The sequence below is a fragment of the Orbicella faveolata genome, unplaced genomic scaffold (genome assembly GCF_042242905.1).
Source record: "Orbicella faveolata isolate gen_17 unplaced genomic scaffold, um_ofav_v1 contig_3, whole genome shotgun sequence".
Classification (NCBI taxonomy): Eukaryota; Metazoa; Cnidaria; class Anthozoa; order Scleractinia; family Merulinidae; genus Orbicella; species Orbicella faveolata.
Window position 1 is genome coordinate 10,836,302 of NW_028301558.1, and position 23,050 is coordinate 10,859,351.

At 38.7% G+C, this 23,050-nt stretch overlaps 3 protein-coding genes across 3 annotated transcripts; 2 read left to right on the top strand and 1 right to left on the bottom strand.

Moving 5' to 3' along the window:
* Positions 1–39: 39 nt before the first annotated feature.
* Positions 40–22,665, top strand: LOC110058556 (RAB11-binding protein RELCH homolog). The gene is made up of 31 exons (XM_089298769.1): positions 40–294; positions 866–958; positions 2,047–2,118; positions 2,886–2,953; positions 3,068–3,181; positions 3,608–3,858; positions 4,683–5,025; positions 5,512–5,591; positions 5,931–6,006; positions 6,292–6,387; positions 6,989–7,101; positions 7,492–7,582; positions 7,839–7,910; positions 8,100–8,240; positions 8,839–9,003; positions 9,768–9,918; positions 10,275–10,322; positions 10,405–10,567; positions 10,992–11,017; positions 11,114–11,211; positions 11,429–11,477; positions 11,642–11,715; positions 11,860–11,966; positions 18,377–18,476; positions 18,629–18,711; positions 18,814–18,877; positions 19,005–19,143; positions 19,570–19,686; positions 20,258–20,346; positions 20,416–20,477; positions 20,826–22,665. The coding sequence occupies exons 1-31, from the start codon at positions 57–59 to the stop codon at positions 20,953–20,955; spliced, it is 3,513 nt and encodes a 1,170-aa protein (XP_089154895.1). The 5' UTR covers positions 40–56; the 3' UTR covers positions 20,956–22,665.
* LOC149106338 (uncharacterized) lies at positions 14,299–16,607 on the top strand. The gene is made up of 2 exons (XM_089298790.1): positions 14,299–14,696; positions 14,995–16,607. The coding sequence occupies exons 1-2, from the start codon at positions 14,477–14,479 to the stop codon at positions 15,711–15,713; spliced, it is 939 nt and encodes a 312-aa protein (XP_089154916.1). The 5' UTR covers positions 14,299–14,476; the 3' UTR covers positions 15,714–16,607.
* On the bottom strand, positions 16,447–17,741 carry LOC149106339 (uncharacterized). Its single transcript, XM_089298802.1, has 3 exons — positions 16,991–17,741; positions 16,775–16,879; positions 16,447–16,524 (listed from the first exon to the last, which is right to left on the bottom strand). The coding sequence occupies exons 1-3, from the start codon at positions 17,141–17,143 to the stop codon at positions 16,459–16,461; spliced, it is 324 nt and encodes a 107-aa protein (XP_089154928.1). The 5' UTR covers positions 17,144–17,741; the 3' UTR covers positions 16,447–16,458.
* Positions 22,666–23,050: the final 385 nt, after the last annotated feature.

The following is a 23,050-nucleotide window of genomic DNA, read 5'->3' on the forward strand; positions in this document are numbered from 1 at the left end:
AGGCTCCGAATCGTGTTTTAGTAGCCGCGCCTCCTGAAAATAAATAGCTTGACAATATGGCGGATGCAGAGGAGGAAACCGAAGCAAATCCGCCACGACTAGCTGCGAGTGATTTCGATATATTCGCAGAAAAACTCCTGACACACCAGCTTTTGTTAACTGCGCTTGAGTTGCACACGGAATTAGTTGAAGCAGGGCTGGAGCTTCCTCGTTTACGTGACTTTTTCTCCAATCCAGGAAACTTCGAACGCCAATACCAGACAAATTCAAGAGATGCGCCGTCTCCTGTCATGCGTGAGCTTTTTTTTTTTATAACGAATAGAACGTTTATTTTTATGTGGTAAATTTGCAGTAAACGTGACATAAATGCCTCCCTTAGTTATTGTTTTATTTGCATGAGTTCAGCGTTATATATTTACATGTAGTTAAGATGATTGTGTTCATTTGAGGCCGGAAATTTAATAAATGACCACATCTTTCCTAATTTCCTCGTTAACCGAGGAACACGACAGTGCTAAGAGGAATGGTGGATTATATCGTGGAATCCGAGAACCTGACTTGCATGAAGTAATCTTATATATCTTAGAGCCTTTTTAGAAAATTAATGACAGTATCAAGATTACTCGGTTACTTAAAAAAAAAAAAAAACAATGTGTGGCTCCACTTCTTAACTTTAGATACACAAATGAAATAAAATTTGTATTACCGTACAATAATGTGTACAGCTACCCTGTGATATACCTATACTGCTGTCGTAAATAACTGGTGAAATTTAATCTAAAAGTCTGCTTCTGAACCTCACAGTTCCACGTACTGTTATCGTATTCAATAATTTTATCATTATTAATTAATTCAAATTTCACAGCTCGTACATCAAGTATTGCCACCATTGATTCACTTGATGATTATACTCGTTATTCTGATGATGGTGTCAGAGAAACCGATGAAAAAGTTGCAGGTAGATCATCTGGGAAATATATAATGTTAAACAAATGCAGTGCACCTTTGATTGTGTGTGTTTTAAGTTATAAGATGTGTTGGACAACTCATCTGACCAATATTACGTATATTACATATCAATATTTGTAGAAAGTTTAGTTTTTCTTGAAGATATTAAGTTTTCTTTGGCAGGTCTGTTTGGAAATTCCAGTTTGCTATTGTGTAGTTCCAGAACATATCCATGCCCCCAGCAAAGGGATTCTTTTCCAAGACCCCCCTCTCCTCTGGGAATTCGAATTAAGCATCACACAATTTTTTCAGTGTTTGGTCTTACAGAACCCCTTGCCCTCAGGAAATTCCAATCCCTTTTGTTAGGGGAATAGGGATATTTTCTGGAACTGCACATAAGCATTCCCTACTGTTCAAGTTTCTCAATATAATCAAGTCTAAAAGCACATCTTTAATGCATCATTTTATTATGGCTTTACTGGGCAACAAGTCAACTTTTGAGAATTTTACAACCCAAGAAAATCAATCGCTTGGGGCCAAGTTCCCCATGCCATCCAAGCTTATCATGGTTTTTGTTCCCCATTATTTCTACCTCTCTCTAAACAAGATACAGTCTATTGCAGGGTTAATCCCAACATTAAATTCTGCCAGTAACTGCTTATACATGTACTTACTGTATCTGGATAGGGTACAATTGGTATCAGTGGCAGATCTAGGAGGGGCAGGGACCCACCCCCCCTTATTTTGGGTAAAAAAAAAAGAAGGAAGGAAGAAAAGTCAATAGGGCAAGCAAAAAAAACCAAACCAAAACAAAACAAAACAAAACAAAAATGCTCTCCCCCCTTAGCTCAAGGTCTGAATCTGCCACTGGGCACTATGGTAGTAAAGTATTAAGATATAGTACCACACGCTAATGCTTCCAGCCAGAGCTAGATTGATCCTGAGTCTAGTGCCCTAAATGACAACCCCATCTCTCTGTCACCCAATGAGTGCATATGCTGGCAGCCAATTACATTCGTCTCAGTTATTAAAATTACCATTAATCATGTTTTGACGACTAATTTATCACAAACTGGCTGTTTCATATTTTGATTTCAGTTTTGGAATTTGAATTGAGGAAGGCCCATGAGACAATTAAAGCTTTGAGGGGATCTCTGACAGAAGCAACTGGTAAATCTGATGAATTTCAGATAGTTTAGGAAAACAGTATTTCGAAATTCGTTACATTATTCTGATGCATGTTGTGTGCTGCAATGCTATAAATCACATCCATCCTACTCACATCATATGTACAATACAGGATATAGACTTCAAACAGGTCTTACAGGGATTTCTACTTTAGTAATGAAAGTTAATTGATTTGCTTTGGTTTTACTTTGTTATGTTTAGCAGTCATGACTCATTCATGTTTTGTCTTGGCTACATGCATTTGCTTCGAGTTTTGATTGGTTCACTGGGTTGTCTTATAAGTGAACAACAAAATTTGATCGCTTAAGTTTAACTGATGTCGCAATGTATTGTAAATTTATTCTCTAGATTTTTTTGTTCTCTGCATTTATAGTCATATACGATCAATTATTGTACATTTTTAGTCTTAATTTTTAGAATATACTAGGGCCATTGATTATCTGTAAAATAGGTGATTTGCTAAGTGTAAAGCCCATGTTAAATAAAGTATTGTATTGTATCGTCTGACTCCATTATGACTGGCCACAAGGGTTTTAGTTCGATGATGTTCATTTGAAAGTGGCTCTGAGCTTTGCAAATTATTAATAGGATTTCCTCTTTGGGATAATCACCGAAAAAATGTGTACCTTCAGGTTTTATGATGCTGAAAAGAGTAGAAATGTATTTAACCACTCAATATATCACCATCTATCTAGGATTCTTTATTGCACCTGTAACTTGAACTGTAACTTTTTTAAATTCCATTTTAGAAACTGAGACTCCAGCCCTTGAGGGCATCCAGGGTGATCAGGCAGAGAGTGAACATCTATCTGGCGGGGTAAGGCAACAGATGGTTCTTGATTGTTATGTACATGTAATTATGGAACAGTAGCCCAGTAACAGAATTGCTTCCTCAGTGTGAATTGAACAAAGTTTTGTGCTGTTTTATCAGGAGTCCCTGAGGCCACATGAAAAGCGAGCATTGAATTTCCTGGTTAATGAGTACTTATTGAAGAATGGCTACCGGATGACATCTGTAACTTTCTCTGATGAAAATGCTGATCAGGTTTGTTCCACGTATTCATTAATTTTTATGTATTGTATGTTTTTCTTTGTAGAATTGTATGATTGTTTTATCTAGTATTAAAAAATAATTGTGTGAATGCAAGCGAATTAAGGATGATATTAGAAAATTTTCTCAAAATTGCATGAGCTCTTACATTGTAGGCGGGTGCAATTTTCAAAGAATTTTCAAACTTCACTTGCAGTGATAATTTCCTAATTGCTTGTGAGCTTTCATACAATTGCTCATTTATCAGACAACTGAGAAAAATTACTAACTTTTGCACATAAAATTGCACTGCAGTGCAAATGAAAAATTAACAATAAATTGGCCTGCTGTCAGCCAATCACAATGACAGAAATAATTTTCTTGGTCGTAGATTATAATAATGTTTATTTTTATGTTTATTTATATTGCACATATTTCCAGGACTTTGAAGACTGGGATGATGTTGGTCTGAACACTGCAAAGCCTCCAGATTTACTGCATCTCTACAGAGACTATGGACACCATACTGTGCCTGAGGTCATGCTGGTGTTAAAATCGGTGAAGGAAGAAAAAGCAAACCTGGAGGAAGAATATGCCAATTTACAAGAGGAGTGTAAACGACTTCAAGAAGAAATAGGAGAATTAAAATATGAGAACCATACACTAAATGAAACTGTGGAAAAACTAGAAAGGTAACATTTATAATGAGTAATATCCATGTGTAACTGAAAGTGTTTAAAGAGATTTATTCTTCAATAGATATGTAAAAGGTTTTAAGTTATCACAAAAACTGAATTCTCAATTTATCCCATATTTTCTATACTAATCTTCTCCTCGATGAAACTTGATAACACGTAAAAAAAATCATGCTGAAAGCACAAAGGAGTGGGGTTTTACCGTGCCAATCAGACTTCTTGACTACCTGCTTAAATTCCTACATAGAATTTGGTTAAGTTCTTAGAAGGTGCGTTTATACTAAGTCTTGTGAACTTACTCACGATGTTCAGTTGAAGTGGAACAGGAAAAATCTTTTGAATACAAGCAGCAGCCCCTGTGAAAGTTAAAACAAACAAGCAAAAGACTGCGAGAGAAATGAAGGAAGGGATTTTCAGTGAGATGTTTGCTCCACTCTCCATGGTTATCAACAAACAAAGCCAAACAAGTTGGGCAACTTTGAGAGTTGATATGACTACCTGGCAAATGGACGAAAACTCCTCTTATAAAGGCTTGTTTGCCGGAGCAGTCTAAATACGATCAGGAAGCTCAAACAACAACAACAACAACAACAACAACAACAACAACAACAACAGTAACAACAGCAACAGTGCACTAGTCATCTTCCCTCTGTATCTGTGTGGTTTTCGCCAGTGCCTGATGGTTTTTCTTTTTTTCTTATAAGAGATATTCAGCAGTATGCATGTATCTTTACTTATTATAATTAACATTACTTTGTTCAACGTTCTATTTATTTAAACCTTCATGATTGGGCGAACTGCTTTACTTTTATCGTTGGCAGTGAAGTGAAGGAAATCGCTGACTCACCACGACCATCTGAGAATGCTTCTAGAAGCCTTGTACAAAACACTGGTTTATTTGAGACAAGTACAGACGATGTGGTAACACCCACGAGTGAATCATCAGCAGAGATTGTAAACGCCAGTGACAACAGTAACGAGGCACCCAATGTTAGTGATGAGATTGACGAACATACTGAGATTGAGTCAGACAGTAAAGAAGAAGTCGATGGAAGTAAAGAGTGTGTTGATGGGCAGAATGAAACGACGAGATTAGCTGACGCTGAATTTGATCAAGGAAATCCTGCTGATGACAGCATAGAGTCTTCGGTGACACAAGAGAGGGTGAGCTCTTGCTAGCTGCTGATTTTCGGGGCGGTAGAATGTTGGGTGGAAGTGAGGAGGAACGTTAAGCAAGCGTTTCTTTTCCTTCTTTCTCGCGTTTTCCTATCCCCGACCCCTTCCCCGACCCCTTCCCCGACCCCTTCCCCGACCCCTTCCCCGTTTGCACTTACTACTGTACAACTCAAGTTATTTCTTGTAAGGATCTGGTGTCCAAGACCAGCAATCACGCTTCTCAGTTCTTTTTTACAAAGTAAACACGCAGATTCCTGTACAGTACTGAGGACAGGACGTTTTTTGTCTTTTCACCTACGTGTAATACAAATGTTTGTACTAGATTTTCCATTCTCAACGAACAGGAAGTTTCAATACCTCATATCTATATTCTACACATGTAACTTGCAGCAAAGAAGAGAGAATACATTGTTATTTAGTTTTAGCGAGTAGGTTCTATCTGCCCATTCGCCTAAAGTCTTTTTTTTTTCTTAGCGCGACAGCCCTCAAGTTAGCCCTATACCGCCATCATCACCGGCGAACGAGAATGCAGAGAAGGAGAAGATGTCATCTAGGTACAGTTACGACTAACATAATTTGGAAATTATAATAGGCACAAATGAACTGTAGCGACGTAAGCGCGCAATACATGGGATAAGACGAGGCGAACCCCGCGTGGTTTAACGCTGGCGTTAAACACCCGACAAAACCAAGTGGTTCATGAGCTAAAACTGTGAAGTTTACGCGACGAAACCACGGGGTTCAAGAGACATAACCTTGCAAGGTGCTAGTGCGACAGTTGAAGTTGGGAATGGCGATTACGTTAACCCTCATCCCCGAGATCTGCTTTCCATTTGAGTTTCTGTGTTGCGTAAATGTTCTCTTTCTTACGGCAAGTTTAATTTTCCTTTCAGAGTGACGTCATCATCCTTTAGAGAGGCACTACTGTCCTTTACGCATGTGCAGTTAGAGAACAGGCTTTCCAATGAGGTAAGTCATGGCACTTTCAAACTATAAGCGAAGTGGCGCTTTTGCTACAAAAAAAAAAAAAAAAAAAAAAAAAAAACATCTTCAGCTTCAGGCGGTATAACAAACCTCGCGGAGTGTAACGAGTCTCGCGGTAACGAATGTCGCGGTAACAGGTCTCGTGATAACGATTCTTTCGGTAACGAATCTCTCACTAGAAGGAAGTCTCCGTTTAACTGTCGTACAAGTGTAGTAGATCCTCTATGTTACCTATTTGTTCTGTTCACTATAGTGTTTGTTCTGTTGAAGGTTTGCAAGCTTTCCAATGCCGACGAGAACGTTGTGTTGATTCTTGCGAGATGTTTGCCTCACATTGTACCTAATGTGCTGTTGAATAAAAGAGAGGTAAGAAATAACAGAAGCCGTGTATACTGTAGAACTGCTTCGAGAAAGGTTGTCCAACAAAAGCGTATAAACGTACACTTCAATATCGAAAGGTATTATGGATAATGGTGGATTGAAACTCAAGGTGTTTTAGCGTGATAGGAGGAAACAGCACAAACACGTGTATTCGTGCTTTCTCTTAGGTTCTTTTTGCTGAAACACCGTAAATCTCAACGAAGAAACTATAAACTATCACTATCCATAATACCAATCGCTATTCGGCATTCTCACTTACGCCTTTACGCTTTTGTGAGACAACCTTTGTTGTAACAGCATTATACCTAGGTGCTTTCCCTCACGTTGAAAAACTAATAAACATTGCGCGTCGAACCGAAAAGAAAAAGAAAGCAACGACAGCAGAGTTTACTCTCTCTAACTCTAGGAATGTCAACAAAAAAGGTGTTAAGTAATTATTTTAAGACCGGTGCAAAACATCATGCAAAACTGCTCTGTCCCCGAATTCATCTTCTTTCACAAGTGAATATACAGTATACAGACGGTATAATGGCTTCGTAGTCAATTTGATAACAATTTTTTTTGTTATATATTTTTTTTTGTCCAGGAATTAATTCCAGTCATTCTGTGTTCAGCTATTCACCACCCGGAAGCTAAAGAAAGAGACAATCTTCTTCACATGTTGTTTAATCTCATTAAGCGACCAGATGAAGATCAGAGGTATAAAGAAGGTGCTTCTTAACAGATACATGTAAAACATGCCATTATCATGATCGCGATGGCAGTTTCATTTGTTTTCGAAAGATGACGGCTGCAGTGATGGCACAATACAGGCGTCCCGTTAGTTGGGGCGCCGCGCTAAACTTAACCCACGAAAATAATTATAGGCGAGACGGACGTCGCGGGAAGGCGTTCGCTCCTCGCACCAAGCCCCTCTCTCTTTATCTCGCCCGCCGTTTTTTTGGGCTGCGCCTCAATTGAACGCCTGGTAGTCGGGTTGATGCTAATGCAGCGGTGGTTTAATTCCTTGCGTTTGCCCTGTTACACTGCTGTGGTGCTTAATCCGTTAATAACTAATCAAGCCTTTGCTTTGTTGTGGTGATGACATAGGCAGATGATCATGAGTGGTTGCGCCGCTTTTGCGCAGGTCGTGGGATCAACACGGATCGAGGCCGAGCTTTTACCACAATGGTGGGAACAGGTAAGAGGTATTAATTGTCATATTGAATACCAGGGTTTTGACAGGCGGGCTTTTTCCCTCTAGATGTTCAAACCAGGTGGGCAAAGTCATCCTAACAGTCGGTCAATTTACCCTGTGCCCAGCCTTTAATGAAATCTCTGGTTCACTATTGCTAACTGGGTCGTCTTTAGTGGTTACAGTTTCTAACTGAACTCACAGAGCCTCTTGTAGAATAAAACTGAATTAAAAGACGTGATAAGTTTTGTCTTTTTTGCAGATCGGCCACAAATACGTGGAAAGAAGACTCCTTGTTGCGGAGGCTTGTGGCGGATTAGCGCCTTACTTACCGGTAAATAAAAACTGACTTACAGTTTGTGTTTACGAATACGACTCTGAGAAAAGATAACTTTGTATTTGTTAACAGACTTCCAAAAAATGTTCCTATGTTTTTCATCTCTGCCAGATATTGATATTATAGTATCCTAACTTATCCTAGTTGCTAAGAATGGTCCTTATCGTGTTGTTTTCGTCTTTCTAGGATTATATTCGTAGTTCTTTAGTATGGTCCATGTTGAAACAAATGCTTAGCGACGATCGAAACGAGGCTGTCCGAGAAGCGGTCACTAAGAGTCTGGCACTAGTGGTGGCCTTTATAGAAAACGTGGATAAATATGAGCAGGTAATAGAGTAAAAACCCCGCGCGAAAGAACCTAGTGATTTAAGAACATGCTGGCAGAAATTTGATACCCCAAAATATAAGAACCTGTTTAACCAAGCAAGATCAGGCAAATTCTTATATGTGGGTTACAGTTAAATGATGATAAACATTTTAACCAAGGAAGTGTGACTTTGAGATGGCAAATTTATATGACGAGAAAATACCTAATACAGTTGTAAATAAATACTGTATTTATTTTTCTGGTATTCAACAACTATATCTCCTTCATACAAATTACGAACCTAATAAAGAACCTACTTAGCCTAAATTGCCAATAACTACCCCAAAATACAAGAACCTATTTTGCCAGACTTCAAAAAATATAGGTGTTTACTTGCAGGTTTTTACTTCTGAGGTGTTTTTTTTTTTTTTAGCAAGTTTAGTTTCTAAGACCTTTTGATGAAACCCGCTGTCCCCCGTCAACTGTCCGTTCTTGCAAGGGTAACGATAAGCGATCATTTTTACCCTATCTAGTTTGCCGGCTTAAAAAATGTCTGCTAAGCTTAAGCACATACTCTTAAGCGACTTAAGTGATGTTAATGCATTTCTTTTTCTCTAGGCGTATGAACTTCTGGTAGAAACCTTATTTGACGTGTCGGAAAAAGTGTCCAAAACCTCCATGGAAGTGTTCTTATCGTCCTTTGCCACATGGGCTCAGGATCTTGGTAGAATAGAGTCTCATCTTTTTACGTCGCTTATCTCTAACTTGGAAAATTCTATCAAGGTGAGTTAAGTTATTTATTGCACTACGTGCATTTTTTTCCATCGTCACCATTCCTTGTAAAGTTATTGTTCATACACCGCCATGGGAAGAAGCGCCTGATATACTATCAGGTGTAAACGTCATATAAATGCACATGGAGTGTCAAGTTAGTTTTTTCAAGCAAACAATTTATTTTTTGCTATTAAGCAGGAGTTTCTTTCGGCGCTTGTGTGTTACTCAAGAAAATGTTGTTTAGTAATTACACGATGCTTTGTTTATACTGTACTTTCAAGTGAAATATTGTTTTAAAATTTGAAAGTGATATTAACGTTTTAAATACGATTGTAACTGGTAGTTTTGTTGCATGCCGAGTGGTTTAGGGCGCTGGTGTTGTAATCCGCAGGTCCCGGGTTCAAGGCCTCTACCCTGCCATTAGCGGGATTTGTTTCTCGGTAGTCCCGAGTTCAAATCCTCGGTCACACTTTGTAAATAGCTAACTGGTCTGCCTCTGCCAGTTGGAATTTTTAACTGTGTTACCTTTATTTGAAATATTTGTTTCCTTCAGTTTGTTTTAGTGGCGTGCCTGTAAACTAGCTAAGCTTGCTGCTTGTATAGCTAAGTGCATGAACACTGTAAATGAGATTTACTTTTACATTTTACATTTACATTGTCTCCAGTAGTGATTTTATTGTAAAGAGTCTGACTTTTTTCAATAAAGGCTTCGTTCAAAATCGCGACACGTTTTTGCAGTTACTAAGCGTTTGTTAATGCTCTTTCTGATATAGGATCTTGAACAAGTTCAAGAACTAGCCAATGAATCGGACGGTATCGAGAAAGTACACAAGACATTAGAAACCATTCAGACCAGACTTCCTCGCTGTATTCAGGTCATCAAGTCGCTTATTCCAGCGCTGTTTGCATCAGTTCTACGGACAGGTAAGGGGTAACATGGAAACACGTCTTGTTTTATGGATTTACCGAGAGCCATTGACATCCCTCAAGGCTCCATGTTGCGTCAGTTGTTTGTGAACCTCACCTGATAAAGTTTTGTTTGTTTTTCGCATTAAGATGGTCGACTTGAAGAACAAATGCCTTTGTTTAAGTGCTTTTGGAGGCGTCTTTGCTTGCTGTTATACCATGAGAACACATAAGTTACAGAAATAATTTTACTTAATTACGTCCTATAGAACACTCGTGTACTGAAACAGTGAGCAACTTAACACCCTCTTTCCGGACTTTTACTTCCATGTTTTTTCAACCTCTTCTCCCTACTTTCTGTTTCTTTTATTTAGCGCCATTTGCCAAAAAACCTGAAGATGTTGAACGCTATAACGTGCCAGGTATTTGCTATCGTTTTCTATACCAGTACCAAAACGAAAGACTAAGTATAGAAGTAATGAACTGTTGATTTCTTTTCACTAGTTGCTCCAGATAGATTTTTACCACCATCATCGCCGCTGACCGATATCGAGACGATTTTTGGCGGGAACCAGACAGTCGCCTTCCATGTTCGCCGATTTGATAAACACGTGTCTGAGGATCACTTTGATTCATGGGAAAGTCTGTCTTGGGTCCATTATGAATGGTAAGTGGATCTGAAAAAAGGTTACATTAGTTTGCTCGCCACCTGGGAGTATTGGTTTACAGGGATGCGGTAATACCGCGTCTAGGTCCATACGGAACTTGTCTGCCGCGAATTGACCGCGGTCGGATGCCGTTCTCAACCTCATTCTCAATTGTCAACTCTTGTACACTCTTTTACAAACAATGTTCAAATAAGTTGATCTACAAAAAAAAGCAATCTTTAGTATCACTGTTTGTCATTGCCACTGAAAACAACAGAAGCATGAGCAAAATTGTGACATATTATAACAAAATATTAAAAGGATCCGTAGAGAGTGACTGAGGTAAACCATAAAATAGAGCTGGGAAAGGCTATTGTGTTTTTAAATCAAAATTCGCTGTTCTCTTTTACCGATTGAGCAAAAAGGTTCTTTTTCTTTTCGCAGTTTACCAAATCTCTGTGAAATTGTAGGTGAGTACATTTGTATCTTGTATTTTGCATAAGAAAGGTATTCTTGTTTTCTCTGTGTCAAAGGAATGTACCAAATAACCCTTTTTGCTTTTGTAGGAAAAGTCGATGTGTCCTTGACAGATAGTGTACAGCAGCTGATTTCACTTTTTCGTTCATTGTGCATCACTTTTGGGAAACCATACTCAGATAAAAAGGTGAGAATTGACTGCAAAAAAAAAAAAAAAAAAAAAAAAAACTATTAAGGAGCGTCGTTGCAAACAAATGAGAGCGTACTATTTTCATTTTCATGCACGGTTAGTTTCAAAGAGAATGAAGACGACTTTTTGCACAACCTGTTTATTGTTTATTTGTTAAACTGACCGTAATTTTCTAGCGAAAAAGGGTTGCTCAACTTGTCACTTGTGTTTGCAGATAAAACCATTTTGTATGGAAAGACTAAATGTTCTTGCTTTGAAAGACGGTGAGTATGGCGGTCCATATTGGAGTTGCTTTGGAAACCCATTTATTTCTTTTAAATTCAGTCGTCTTGCAAATGTCACAAAATCTGAATCTTTATATTGTTTCTTATAAAGCATATTTCAGTTGATGTTATGGTATTGTAAAATGTACTTTCCTGGTTTTTAGAAAGACGAGAACGTCTCCTATCCAGTGCTTCTCTTCCTGTTCTGGCCGCTGGAGTCCTGGGCTGCTTCGATGCGGTAAGCTTTAGTTGAGTTAAGGGGGTGGGGGGGTATCATAACAAAAACCTGTGTCTTCATATTTATTTGTGTCAGTCTTAGCCTGGTATCAGGTATCTGTTTGTATAGTAAGGATTCTTATACGTTATGTCATGTCCTTATTAGGAGGAAGATATGTCTGAATTGACGTCACTGCTACGTCATTCGGTAATTGCACTGGCGGAAGCCTCGGCTCCACTCGATGGTCCACTAATAATGTACCAGGAATTAAGGTGAGTGAGGTCTGCATTTAAAGGAGCTCAGTCACGGTATTTTATGTCATTTTGACCACGCACAACTTTACCTTTAAACTGAAGAACACCTGAAAATAGTAGTTTACTAAGATAGAAAAACACCAAAGAGATAAGAGTAAACCTTAAAGGAACAAGGATGGAAGATTAACACGGATTAAAAAACATGCGCATGCGCAAACCGTGACGTAGCTCCTTTGAAATAAGTTTTTCTCTACTGGAGTAAAGTGAACCATTTTAAACTTTATTTCTCGTATTGGTAGAAGAGGGCAAATTTGAATTGATTGTCGAATGTTTTAACGATTTCGCATCGCTGACTTGTACGAATAGTTCAAAGCAAAAATCATGCCGCGTGCTGTAAATGGATGCCTTTTAAACTTTATTTAATAATACTCATAACATTAAGTCATTTCTATTGATCCTACTTAGATTTTATCGCATTGCGTTTATTTTTACTTTCTTATTACCTTTTTATTGTATTGAATTGTTAATTCAGACAGATGTTTTGAATTCTATTTTGTTTAAGGTTACCGTATACCTTCAGATGGACAATTTTCTTCAAATCTGGATTTTTGGGTCAAAATATCGGTCGAAATGTGATCTCTAATTTAAAAAAAAAATTATTGAAAAAGGCTAAATATTGGCGGAGAAATCGCGGTTTCACGTTTTCGCCGGAAGTAAAAGTTTCCCTTTTGATTGACAGCTCAATGACGTTGTGCAATCAACCGAGACGACTTTCGCGGGAATTATACAGATGCCACGAATTGGCTACTTAGTTGATCAGCCGCTAAGCATCTTCCATGAGTATAATTCTTTTTAGTTATAGTTATGAATAAACCTGGACCACGGAAATGTCCGTGGACAAGTTCGAAGAAGCGAAAGAAGCGAACCAAAAATGAAAATGCAGCAATGAACGAACAAGCGAAACTTGGCCTTGCGGCGTCAGATAAAGGGTCGTACTATCAGCAGGAATGGTCTGACGATTCCGACTCCGAGTTTGAAGCTACGGCTATGGGTTCTAGCCGGCAAAAGATCGAGTCGAGAGCTGAGAAAGGCACTGTATCGTTTTGGGAACTTGATAGCGATGAAAGTGCTGCTGACTGCAGTGACTCTTCTGATGAATGCGATAACGATCATACGTCGGACTCACTGAATATTATCGATGCACAGTTGCTGCAAGATGCTCTGAAAGAATCTGCCATCTGCAGAGACTGTAAAACCGGAGAACTTCAACTCCTTGAAGACAAAAGTTCAAGAAACGGCCAGGGACAGATTTGGATTCTTCAGTGCAAACGCGTCGATTGTAAATTTCATAAGTATCCAAAACGTTTTCACACCTCACAAAAGAGTTCGCGATTTTATGAGTTGAACCGTGCAATCGTTTTGGCCTTTCGGTCAATTGGTCGTGGTTACTCCGCCGCTCAAAGGTTTTGCAGCATTGTCAATCTACCAGATCCCGTCTGCAAACAACCCTGGTCGCGGCACATCCAAGCGATTTTGAAAGCTGCAGAAACCCTGCTCGAAGAAGAACTAAATGAGGCCGCCTTTGAAGTTAAGAAGCTGTTGAGGGACGTTGGAGATATCGAAGACTGTTCGGACGAAGAACTGAGGGAAAAAGTTGTGAATGCTGGTGCCAGTTTGGATGGTTCGTGGAGCAGCAGAGGCTGGTCAGCGCGCGATGGAATTGTTGCTGCAATATCGGTTGAAACTGGAAAGGTTGTGGACGTTGTTTATTTAAGTAGTTCGTGCAGTGAATGCTCCAAAATGGAGGAGAAGAGAAACAATGGCAAGATTTCCAGACGTGAATTTCTTGAGTGGTATCTTCGTCATGACGAAAACTGTTTTCAGAATCATGACGGAAGTGCAGCGGTAAGTGTTCCATTTGTACTGTGATTGCATGCAGCAGAAAACTCCCAGAAAATTTTGGTGGGGGTGTGCGGCCCGCTTCCCAAAATCTTTACCCTATTTATGACCAAAATCTGCGATTTTCCCTACCCTATTTATGACCAGACCAAAAATGCGATACCCTATTTATGACCGTTGCGGCTGCCACAGTTGCCCTAAACATAATTTTTGAAGGGCTTCTGTTTATGGTCTCATCGATAATGATGAAATCGTAGCTTCTTCTAAAAAACATACCCAACTCAAGACTAGAGTGCAAAAACCATACTCCATTTAAGACCAAAATGGCCAAATCGATACCCCATTTATGACCAAAACGGATGAAAAACTAAACCCTTTGGCGCCGCACATACCTATATAGCCCATAAAAGGGAGTACCCCCACCCCCCCCACCCCCCCACCCCCCCAGGCTTGCATGTAAATTGACTCCTTTTTAAATGTGGCATATTCTCTGTCAGGGGTTTTATGCGCTTAAAAGAATGCTCCATTGGGCTAATAGTGTAAGGTGCCACGGATATAATAGTATTATATAACAGGGAATAGAATTATATTGTCTTATTTGTTTCTGTCATCTCTCTTATCTGTAGGCCATGGAAGCAGAAGGAGCATTAAAGATGTACCTTAGGTCAGAAGAAAAGCGAAAACTTCGTTACATGCCATACGTGGGTGACGGAGACAGTAAAAGCTACGCAAGAGTGCAGTATGCAAAACCATATGGTCCTGCTGTTGAAATTGAAAAAGAAGAGTGCATTGCTCATGTTACAAAGAGAATGGGATCAAACCTGAGGACGATTGTGCAAAAGTACAAGGGTAAGCCCAAATTATCTTGAACAGTGAGAAACATAACTAAAGCTCTTTAGTGTTAGAGATGTGGGAAAAATTTTAACTCTTACTGATTGCTTATAAGCTCTCCCAGAGAAAGATTTGTTTTTTATAAACAATGTAATTTTTCTTTTTGCTGTTTTATTTTTTATTTCCATGAAGTTCTTTTCGAGCGTAATCAACACTGTAAGGATATTATAACCTCTATTCCATCTCCTGGGCTGTATGGAAGCAAATGTTTACTTGATTCAAGAAAAGATTCTGATGCATATCAATCTTCTAACAGGACAAAAGCTCTCAGATGGCAAAGGTATAAGTGGCAAGGGAAGACTGACAAGTACCAGAATTGATACCATGCGGAACTTTTATGGAATGGCGTTGAGAAAAAATAAGGGGAATGCAAAGGAAATGGCCCAAGCTACAAGAGCTATCTTGAAACACTACTCCAGCACCCCAGAGAACCTCCAACATGAGGACTGTCCTACCGGTAAAAAGTCCTGGTGTAGCTTCCAGAAAGACATTGCTTGTAACACCAACACACATCAGCCCATCAAAGATCCAATTCCACCTGCAGTAGTTGAAGTGATCCAGCCCGTGTTTGACAAACTCAGCAGTGAGTCTTTTTTGGCTGCTTGTGAACGATGCTTAAGTCAAAATAGAAATGAGTCGCTTCACCATGTGACATGGTCACTGGCACCCAAGGAACAGTATGTCTCACCACAGGAGACATACTTAGCAGTATGCCTAAGTGTTTTACTTTTCAATGCTGGAGCACATTCCACATACTCAAGATTATGTCCAGCCATAGGGATTACTGTTACACCAAATATGACTATGGGATGGAAGCAAATTGACCAAGACCGTATGTGTGGAAGTGATTACAAGGAACGCCAAGCGGAGAAGGATCAAAGAAAAAAAAGGAAAAGGCAAAAGGTGAAAAAGCAGGATGCATTTGTCCACCAGGAGGGAACCATGTACTGCTCCCAGGCCTTCCACAACACATAAACCCTAAGCATCACTCAACTGAAGGGAATCTCACTAAAACAATTCCACAGTGCAGCATTGTGTGATTTCAACATGCAGCACTGATGATCTTGTGCCGTAGCAATTCAGCTGTAGTAATGGAACTGTGACTATGTGTCTATGGGTATAATTGCCTAGCCATGACGTTAAGAATATATATGTTAACCCTCGTTTGCCAAATAGAAGTAATTGACTTGTAAACGGAACGTCATGAAACATCTTTCAAGGTTCTTTAGAAACAGCTGTACATCTCTCTTTGCTGTACAGAGTATTAACCAATGTGCCACTTCAGGCATTGCCTATCACATGTGAATGTTTGTATAAATTATAATATTATTATTGTTTGATATTTCCACAATGGCCCTTGTAAGAGGAGGAAAAATTGTTAACTATTTTGCTTCTAACTAAGTATCAAAAGGGACAAGGAGAATCTGCTATGGAGAGAACGTTCCAGTTAATAATGATACATAAATGCCACCTTTTTTTAATTAAATCTGTTTATTTCTTTGACTGATTATTAGAAAAGGTTCTCAATCAGTATATCCAGTCTTTGTATGTGTGGTCATATTCTAGACATTCAAGGTCAAGAAAGGAAGGTTCTTTTATTTTAAATTCCATATAACTGTAAAATGAATAACACAAGCTCACAAATTTAAAAAGTCCCTAAATAAAGAATTGTCTCCTTTGGACATGATAAAATTTTACTTTAATTATTTGACATGTTTTATCAGGCATTTAGTTCCCTCATTTCCATGATCCTGCAGAAGTCTTGTAGGTTTACTTGGAAGGCATCCTGAATAGACAGAAAGATATGTGCTATCATATAATGTAATGAATTCAAAGAATCAAATTAGAGGGGAGCCCAAACATCCCAAAGTATGTGAGTTACATCAAATTACTTTTGACCGTCGTGTGCCTGCACAAACGAATGAAAAAAGGAAAGCATCCAGCAACATCTTCAACGTGTACTCAGCGTTCAGTTTGAATGGACAAATTTAATTTACAAACAACAACAAAACAAATGCACTAAATAACTGACTTACCTCGCGAATCTCGCCCTTTATGTTGCCTGGTACCAGATGTCTGATAAAATTGAGTACCAGCTCTGGAAAGGCATACTCGGCATTCTCAGGTCCAATTTCGTTGCGCTGAAAATTAAGGATAATTGAAATCACAAATTAAATCATAAAAAATTGTGGGCAGTCCAAGACAGGATTATTTCAGTCTACGTACCTCCACGTAGAATTCTGATTACTTACCATTAGCGCGTGCGCCCAAGAACAGTAATGATAGTACCTGTTCTTTCTGGCTGGCTTGCCTCTTTTCATCCGATCCGAAGTGCTTTTCTCCAACATATCAGCGAAAAATTTTCCGTCGAATCTGTCAAAAATAAACGAAACAGTTCTTGCCATTTCGCATGAACGAATGGTTCGATTGCTGGATGTTTGTTCATCCTACAAATACGGCAGTGATATTAGACTTGAAAGGCTTTCTTATCAATCAAAATTATTTCTATCAACAGCAGAATATTACTATTATTATCATAAAAAGGACAAAGTGAAACATACCCGATTTCTGCCATCGCCATAATCATTCTCTCTCTAGAGTTTATCGGTTCATTTAAAGCTGCCGCGTTTTCCTTTTCTTGTTTTTTCCGCCCAGCCGCTTTAGCCTGCTTTCTAGCGGTCGTTCTCTTTCTTGTCTTTCCCATTTTGCTACATTAGCTTCAAGAAAAAAAGACTAGCAGCAAAAGAAATGTCTCCGGTTTGAGCGTAATGCGAAACAGCAGGGTTGTCCGAAGATTGCGCGCGTAGATTTCACCAGGAGGCGAACGGAAGTAAACTTTCCAAGCGCTGATTGGCTCAATTATGTAAGAACCCAGTTGAATGTGTTTCTGGGCGGAGTTTGTTTGCGGAGCAAGAAAATTTTTTCAGCGCTGTTTTCTCGAAACAATATTTTTCTTAGAAGGAGACACTTTAAAGAGCTACAAGTCAAAGAGAATTTGTTCAATTGCCCTCAAATTTGGACAGTAGCTAGTTTAACATATAAACTAGAAAAACGTATCTGCGAATTGTTAATTTCGAAATACTTTTTTTTTGAGAGCGATTTTTCCACGATCACTCCACATTTTTTTAATCCTATTTCGAAAAAGTCCTGTAACTTTTTACTGCAATTGAATATGGCAAAACGCAGACACGTTTTTTTTTAGCGCTTTGGGTCCTGAAACCGAGGAAAAAATTAAATTGGCGAAAAACAAAATTCGCTTTGACTTGTAGCTTTCGAAAGGTGATTCGGGCGCTCGCATTTAGTGGTCGTGAAAAATTGGACAATTCATTTTATTTCAAAATTCTTGGTATAGTTTGATAGCCAGCTCTATAAGCTTTAATTTGATATAGGGGTTTAGGTATCTCCAGTTTAAACCGGACGCGCTACATCGCTTGCACGCGAGACACCCCTGAAGGTATACGGTAACCTTAAATAAGGACCATTACTTACTCAACCAAACAGAACAAGTATCAGAGAGACTGCAACAATTTTATTGTAAACAAAAATGAAAATTAGCTTAAACCATGAGTTCTGGGGTTCCCATGCCAGTTTCTGTTAAAGTGAAGTAATTAATACTGTTCATGTTATTTTTATTTCAGTACTTCGTCCCGGTGTCATCAAATTCTTATTGGTGTTCTGTGGGAGATTGTTGTGCACTCCAATGCGTCTGTTCGCTGCTGTGCAGCTCCATTATTCACGGTAAGTTAGCGCAAGTTAAAAATATTTAATTTTCTGTTTTTGATTCCTCTTCAGATTTCCCTAGTTTTGACAATCCTTGTTCTTTTTTTAAACACTTGTCGAAGCCTGCGCAGTGTTGTGTGCTGCGTAACATTGACATTTTTCTTTTTCAGGTTTTATTGAAAGGTGTTGATCTGGATTTAATTAGCAGAAAGGTTCTGCCAGCCCTAGTAACATTAGCTTCAGATTCGCAAATGTAAGTTTAACCGGGGATCTTTAACTCTCAGTGGTTCGCAACGTATGTTTTCCTTTTGCACTAAAAAATAATTTTGATATGTTAAAATTGTATCATTTGCAGGTCAGTAAGGACGGCAGCTATTCCTGCATTTGGTGCAATAGTAGAAAATGTTACAGATAAAACGGTAAGAGATACTCTTCAAGTATGCAACCGTCTCTTTTTTCATGGACCTCGTCCCACACCTGTCAATGGGGCAAGAAAGGTTACGAGAATAGGAACATATTAATCAAGGTTTTGTTTACTTTGGTCAGATATTAGAGAAAGTTTACGTGCAGTTCCAGTCATTTCTTGAAGACCCGCAATACAAAGATCAACATGAACTTCAGGCTACAATGATCAGAACATTTGGCAAAGTGGCACCTCATGCGGAACCGCATTTTAGGGATGAAGGTAGCGTAGAAGCAAAGCTTGAATGCTGCTGTTTGATTGTTTTTCTGTCAGTATATACTCGACCCGAAACAAATCTGTCCAATCTAAAGCAGTCTCAGGGAAGGTGGCATCGTACAAACACGAGGCTTAGAAACCGGTCTGTGGGGACTTAACACCAGCTTAACATTGAATACCTGGAATCGTTTGGGCCTCAAGCATAAGCTTTATGTATGATTGGTGTGTTATCCCCCGCGGCCCCCCCCCCCCCCCCCAACAAAAAAAAAAACATTCATCGACCAATCATTGGCCACGCGTGCGTGGTTTCCCATGTGATTTTGGCTGAAAACGTGTACCTATTCTCCACGACTTTTCTAGGACGTTGACTCCCTACGTTAATCTGCAGTTCAATTTACAATTTAGAACCTCCTGCTGTTGTTTTCCCTCTAGTTCTCTTACCGAGGCTGGTCGTAATGGCAACGATAAACAACCAATCACCAGACGAAGACAGGCGGAGGGAGATTGCTCTGGAGTTAATGGAAGCTTACGTGTCTTTGACGTGCTGTTGTATCTTTTTTACTTAGCTTTATTTTTTCCCTTTCACTACATCTCTTCCCTTTGTTGTTTTTTTAATCCTCGACATGTTTTCGTCGCTATAGCGTAAAACTCTGAAAAAGAAACGATTCATGGTCTCATTTTACATTTCGTATTTCGTGAGTATGAATATAGTCTGTAGCTACATTCCACCTAAACCTCAATGTCAAAGTCCTCGTTCAGCTATTTTATTTAATTATTAACTATTGTGTGCCAGGAAAAGAAGAGATCTTGCAGCGGAAGGAGCAATGGACATATGGTCATTGTTTTAGCGTGGATATCGTTTTTGTGTTGTTTTTGGACCACCTGGCTTAGGCAGCTTTTACTTTTGTTTCAAGTCAATTTTGTTTCTCCTGATACTGTAGTGTTTGATTGTTGCCCTTCCCCTTTTACCCTTTTATAGCGCTTTGCATAACTAGTACTAACTGTAATATGTGTGTGGTACTTTCACATTATAACTTTTGGTCTTTAAAGATTTTTAAATCGATCGTTGTGAAACAAAATTATTATTGTCGTTACTGTTTTTTTTCCTTGACCATTTTAGTCATTTCTATTGATGTATTAAATGATTACATCATCCCAGGACTCCGCGCGGTCAAACAAGACATCGAGGCCCTGGCACCGGACTGTGAGGTAAGACTTCTTTGTTTTCCTATAAAGATCAACTTTCACTTGTAAGTAATTTTCTTCTCTTTTTGGCAGGAGACCGTTCATCTGCTTCTTAAAGAATGTGAAGTGAAAGCGGACCAGAAGTCTTTTCCACAGTAAATATCTACAATCCTGGTCAAAAGTCTTGGGACACTTTGCACTTTTGCCAACATATGGTCTTTCTGTCCGCCTCTCCCTCCCCACCCGCAACACAATGTTGATGTTGATTCATTCAAAGTAGACCCACTATTCCAACATTGTATTGGGGTGGGGGGAAGGGAGGAGGGAAGGGGCCCCCAGAAAATTGAATAATGACTTCCCACGTCAAAATAATGTGTCACCAGTTGGCACTTCGTCAAGTGTCCCAGGACGTTTGTATCATGAGTATTCATCTATTTTTGGTGATTTTTTTTTCACTTAATTATTTATGAACTGATTTTTTTTTTTACTGTTTCGTATGACAGCCTTGCAGCGGGTAGCAAGATAGGACAGGAAATCAAAAGCACTTTTATTAGTGGATTCCATAGATTAAAAGATGCCCCGAGACCTAAGATGGCGGACATTTTTAAAAAGAAAGATCGGTTTGATTCTTGACATGCACCGTAACTGTGGTCAGAACTGCATCGAGGCTGGTCAGCAGGCCCTTGTTGCCATACGGACTTGGTGCAGCTTATGGAGAAATTTTTTCCAATGAAGCTGGGAATGGTACATTCACGCTGTCGTAAAAGGTTGACAACAGTTTAGAAAAGATGTGCGATCTGAGTAAAACGCTGCAAAGGAATAGTACTCTCGTAACCAATGTTCAAAGTAATTTAAGGCGAATATCTTCAAAGAGATCAGCGGTGCCGTAGGGACGTCTTAAGAGAAAATGGCCACCGTTGTTGCCTGTGTGTTTTTTTCCTAGAATTAGTAATATCAAGCCCTAAAACTAACTGAAGGTAACTCGGTGCTAGTAGTTCTGTAAATTTCTTATTTCTGGTACAGACCGTCAGCTGTAAACTAGTTTTTAATACGCCAACTCATCTGAGTAAGTTTTTCCTTTTATAAATTGTGCTATTTAGCATACATGTTTTCTTCTTCTTATATATGGAAAAATTGTTCAATGTTTTCAAACTTGTACACCTTAAAGATGCGTGGAGTATTGAAGAAAAAAAAAGATTGTGAAAGTGAACGGCGGACGCGAGCAAACACCAAGGCGCACTATAAGGGTCATTCATTGCTTTTAAACCTAAATAATTTCGTATCATTAATGTTTAAATTAAATAATGAATTATAATGTTAGCTTTACGCATTTGACATACGCATGTACAGCGTTTGAGATAATATTTATGTTTAGGTAACTTTGTGTTTGGTTGCGTTCCCCGTTTCCCAAAGTGAAGTGTTCTAATGAACAACAACAAAAAAATGCATACAAACAATCTTTTCAATGTGAAATACCGACGAAAGGAAAACTATCCCATGTTATCCTCTAATTTTTGCTAATGTCTTACTGGCTCTTAATTGAAAAAGTTAAACCTGATCTTCCCAGAGATCCCCTCTTTTACAGTGCGCCTTCGTGTTGACGGATTTGTGTCAATGTATCTTGTTGGGGTTTTGATCTAGTTTAAAAATTTTCAAACCCCTTTTTATATTTGATTTCCTTTGCCTGTTGTTTATTATACCACAATCCAAAAGCAAGCGCAAGAATAAAAAAATGTTTGAAAATAAATCAAACCAAACACTAATTTAAACCACATCATAATTAGAAACATTGGTGTAGATTGCTTTTAACATTTAGCTGTAGTATTTATCTACATGGAATTTAGGTTCTCGTTGCAAAAACAAGTGATCAGTGAGTGCAAAATAGTATCTTAATGTGCAAACAAGTTCTTACAATTTAACATACTCAAAAAGAATAGGCCAGGCAATGATATTTGTTAGTAACAAAAATCGTAGTGTTTTCTTGATAACTGTTCATAGCTTTCTAAAAGCTTAGGATTATAAATTGTACAAAATTAAGAGTCGTCGGTAATCCTAATTCATGCCTTGCTAAATTTTGAATTAAAATAACATACAATAAAAGTTAAAACTAGGGTTTGTGCAAGTCGTTAAGTTGGAAAACATGCACAGCAACTATTTTAGGCCGTTATGAAATGTAATTTCTTTTTCAGTCAGTACGTTCTTGGAAATAGTTGTAAATTAAAACTGACGTAAAGCAGATATTTTGTCGACGTACGAAGAGAAAGCATTATTCTTAAATATTGTGTAAATATAACACACCCTACGTGACGACAGTGAATAAAATCGACCTTGTTTAAGAAAGAAGCTTGGAGTCCTATTTTTTTGTTGTGTATCTCGCACACAGACATACAGACCTCCTGCCCGGTTAATAAGAGCTTAATCTTGCCCGACGGAAATTCTCCCGTACAGACCGACTAAGCTCGGTTAACAAGATGTTTATTATAATGGCAAACAAGAACATTTAATTCGTTTAATGTAACTGGTTTGTACTAGCTGACATTTTGTTTGCGAACGGCGATGAGCTGAACTGAAATCTGCCAAATTTTGCTCGTCCTCTTTACTTTTTTTTCTCATTAGGCTTCTTGGCACTTCCATAAGTAAATGTTTTTAGAGGAAAATAGTCAACATTTAATTTTTGTACTTTTTCACCGCAAAATATAACCGGTCCAGATGCCGGTCTAAATGGGAA

What these genes read in the sequence shown, in the direction of transcription:
- LOC149106339 (XM_089298802.1), bottom strand. Translation starts at nt 17,143, where the DNA reads ATGGCAAGAACTGTTTCGTTTATTTTTGACAGATTCGACGGAAAATTT. An exon ending in CTTGGGCGCACGCGCTAATG is followed by an intron (nt 16,880 to 16,990) that starts GTAAGTAATCAG and finishes CTTAATTTTCAG; the next exon opens with CGCAACGAAATTGGACCTGA. An exon ending in TAAAGGGCGAGATTCGCGAG is followed by an intron (nt 16,525 to 16,774) that starts GTAAGTCAGTTA and finishes CTGTCTATTCAG; the next exon opens with GATGCCTTCCAAGTAAACCT.
- LOC149106338 (XM_089298790.1), top strand. Translation starts at nt 14,477, where the DNA reads ATGGAAGCAGAAGGAGCATTAAAGATGTACCTTAGGTCAGAAGAAAAG. An exon ending in GATTGTGCAAAAGTACAAGG is followed by an intron (nt 14,697 to 14,994) that starts GTAAGCCCAAAT and finishes ATCTTCTAACAG; the next exon opens with GACAAAAGCTCTCAGATGGC.
- LOC110058556 (XM_089298769.1), top strand. Translation starts at nt 57, where the DNA reads ATGGCGGATGCAGAGGAGGAAACCGAAGCAAATCCGCCACGACTAGCT. An exon ending in AACCGATGAAAAAGTTGCAG is followed by an intron (nt 959 to 2,046) that starts GTAGATCATCTG and finishes TTTTGATTTCAG; the next exon opens with TTTTGGAATTTGAATTGAGG. An exon ending in CTGATGAAAATGCTGATCAG is followed by an intron (nt 3,182 to 3,607) that starts GTTTGTTCCACG and finishes ACATATTTCCAG; the next exon opens with GACTTTGAAGACTGGGATGA.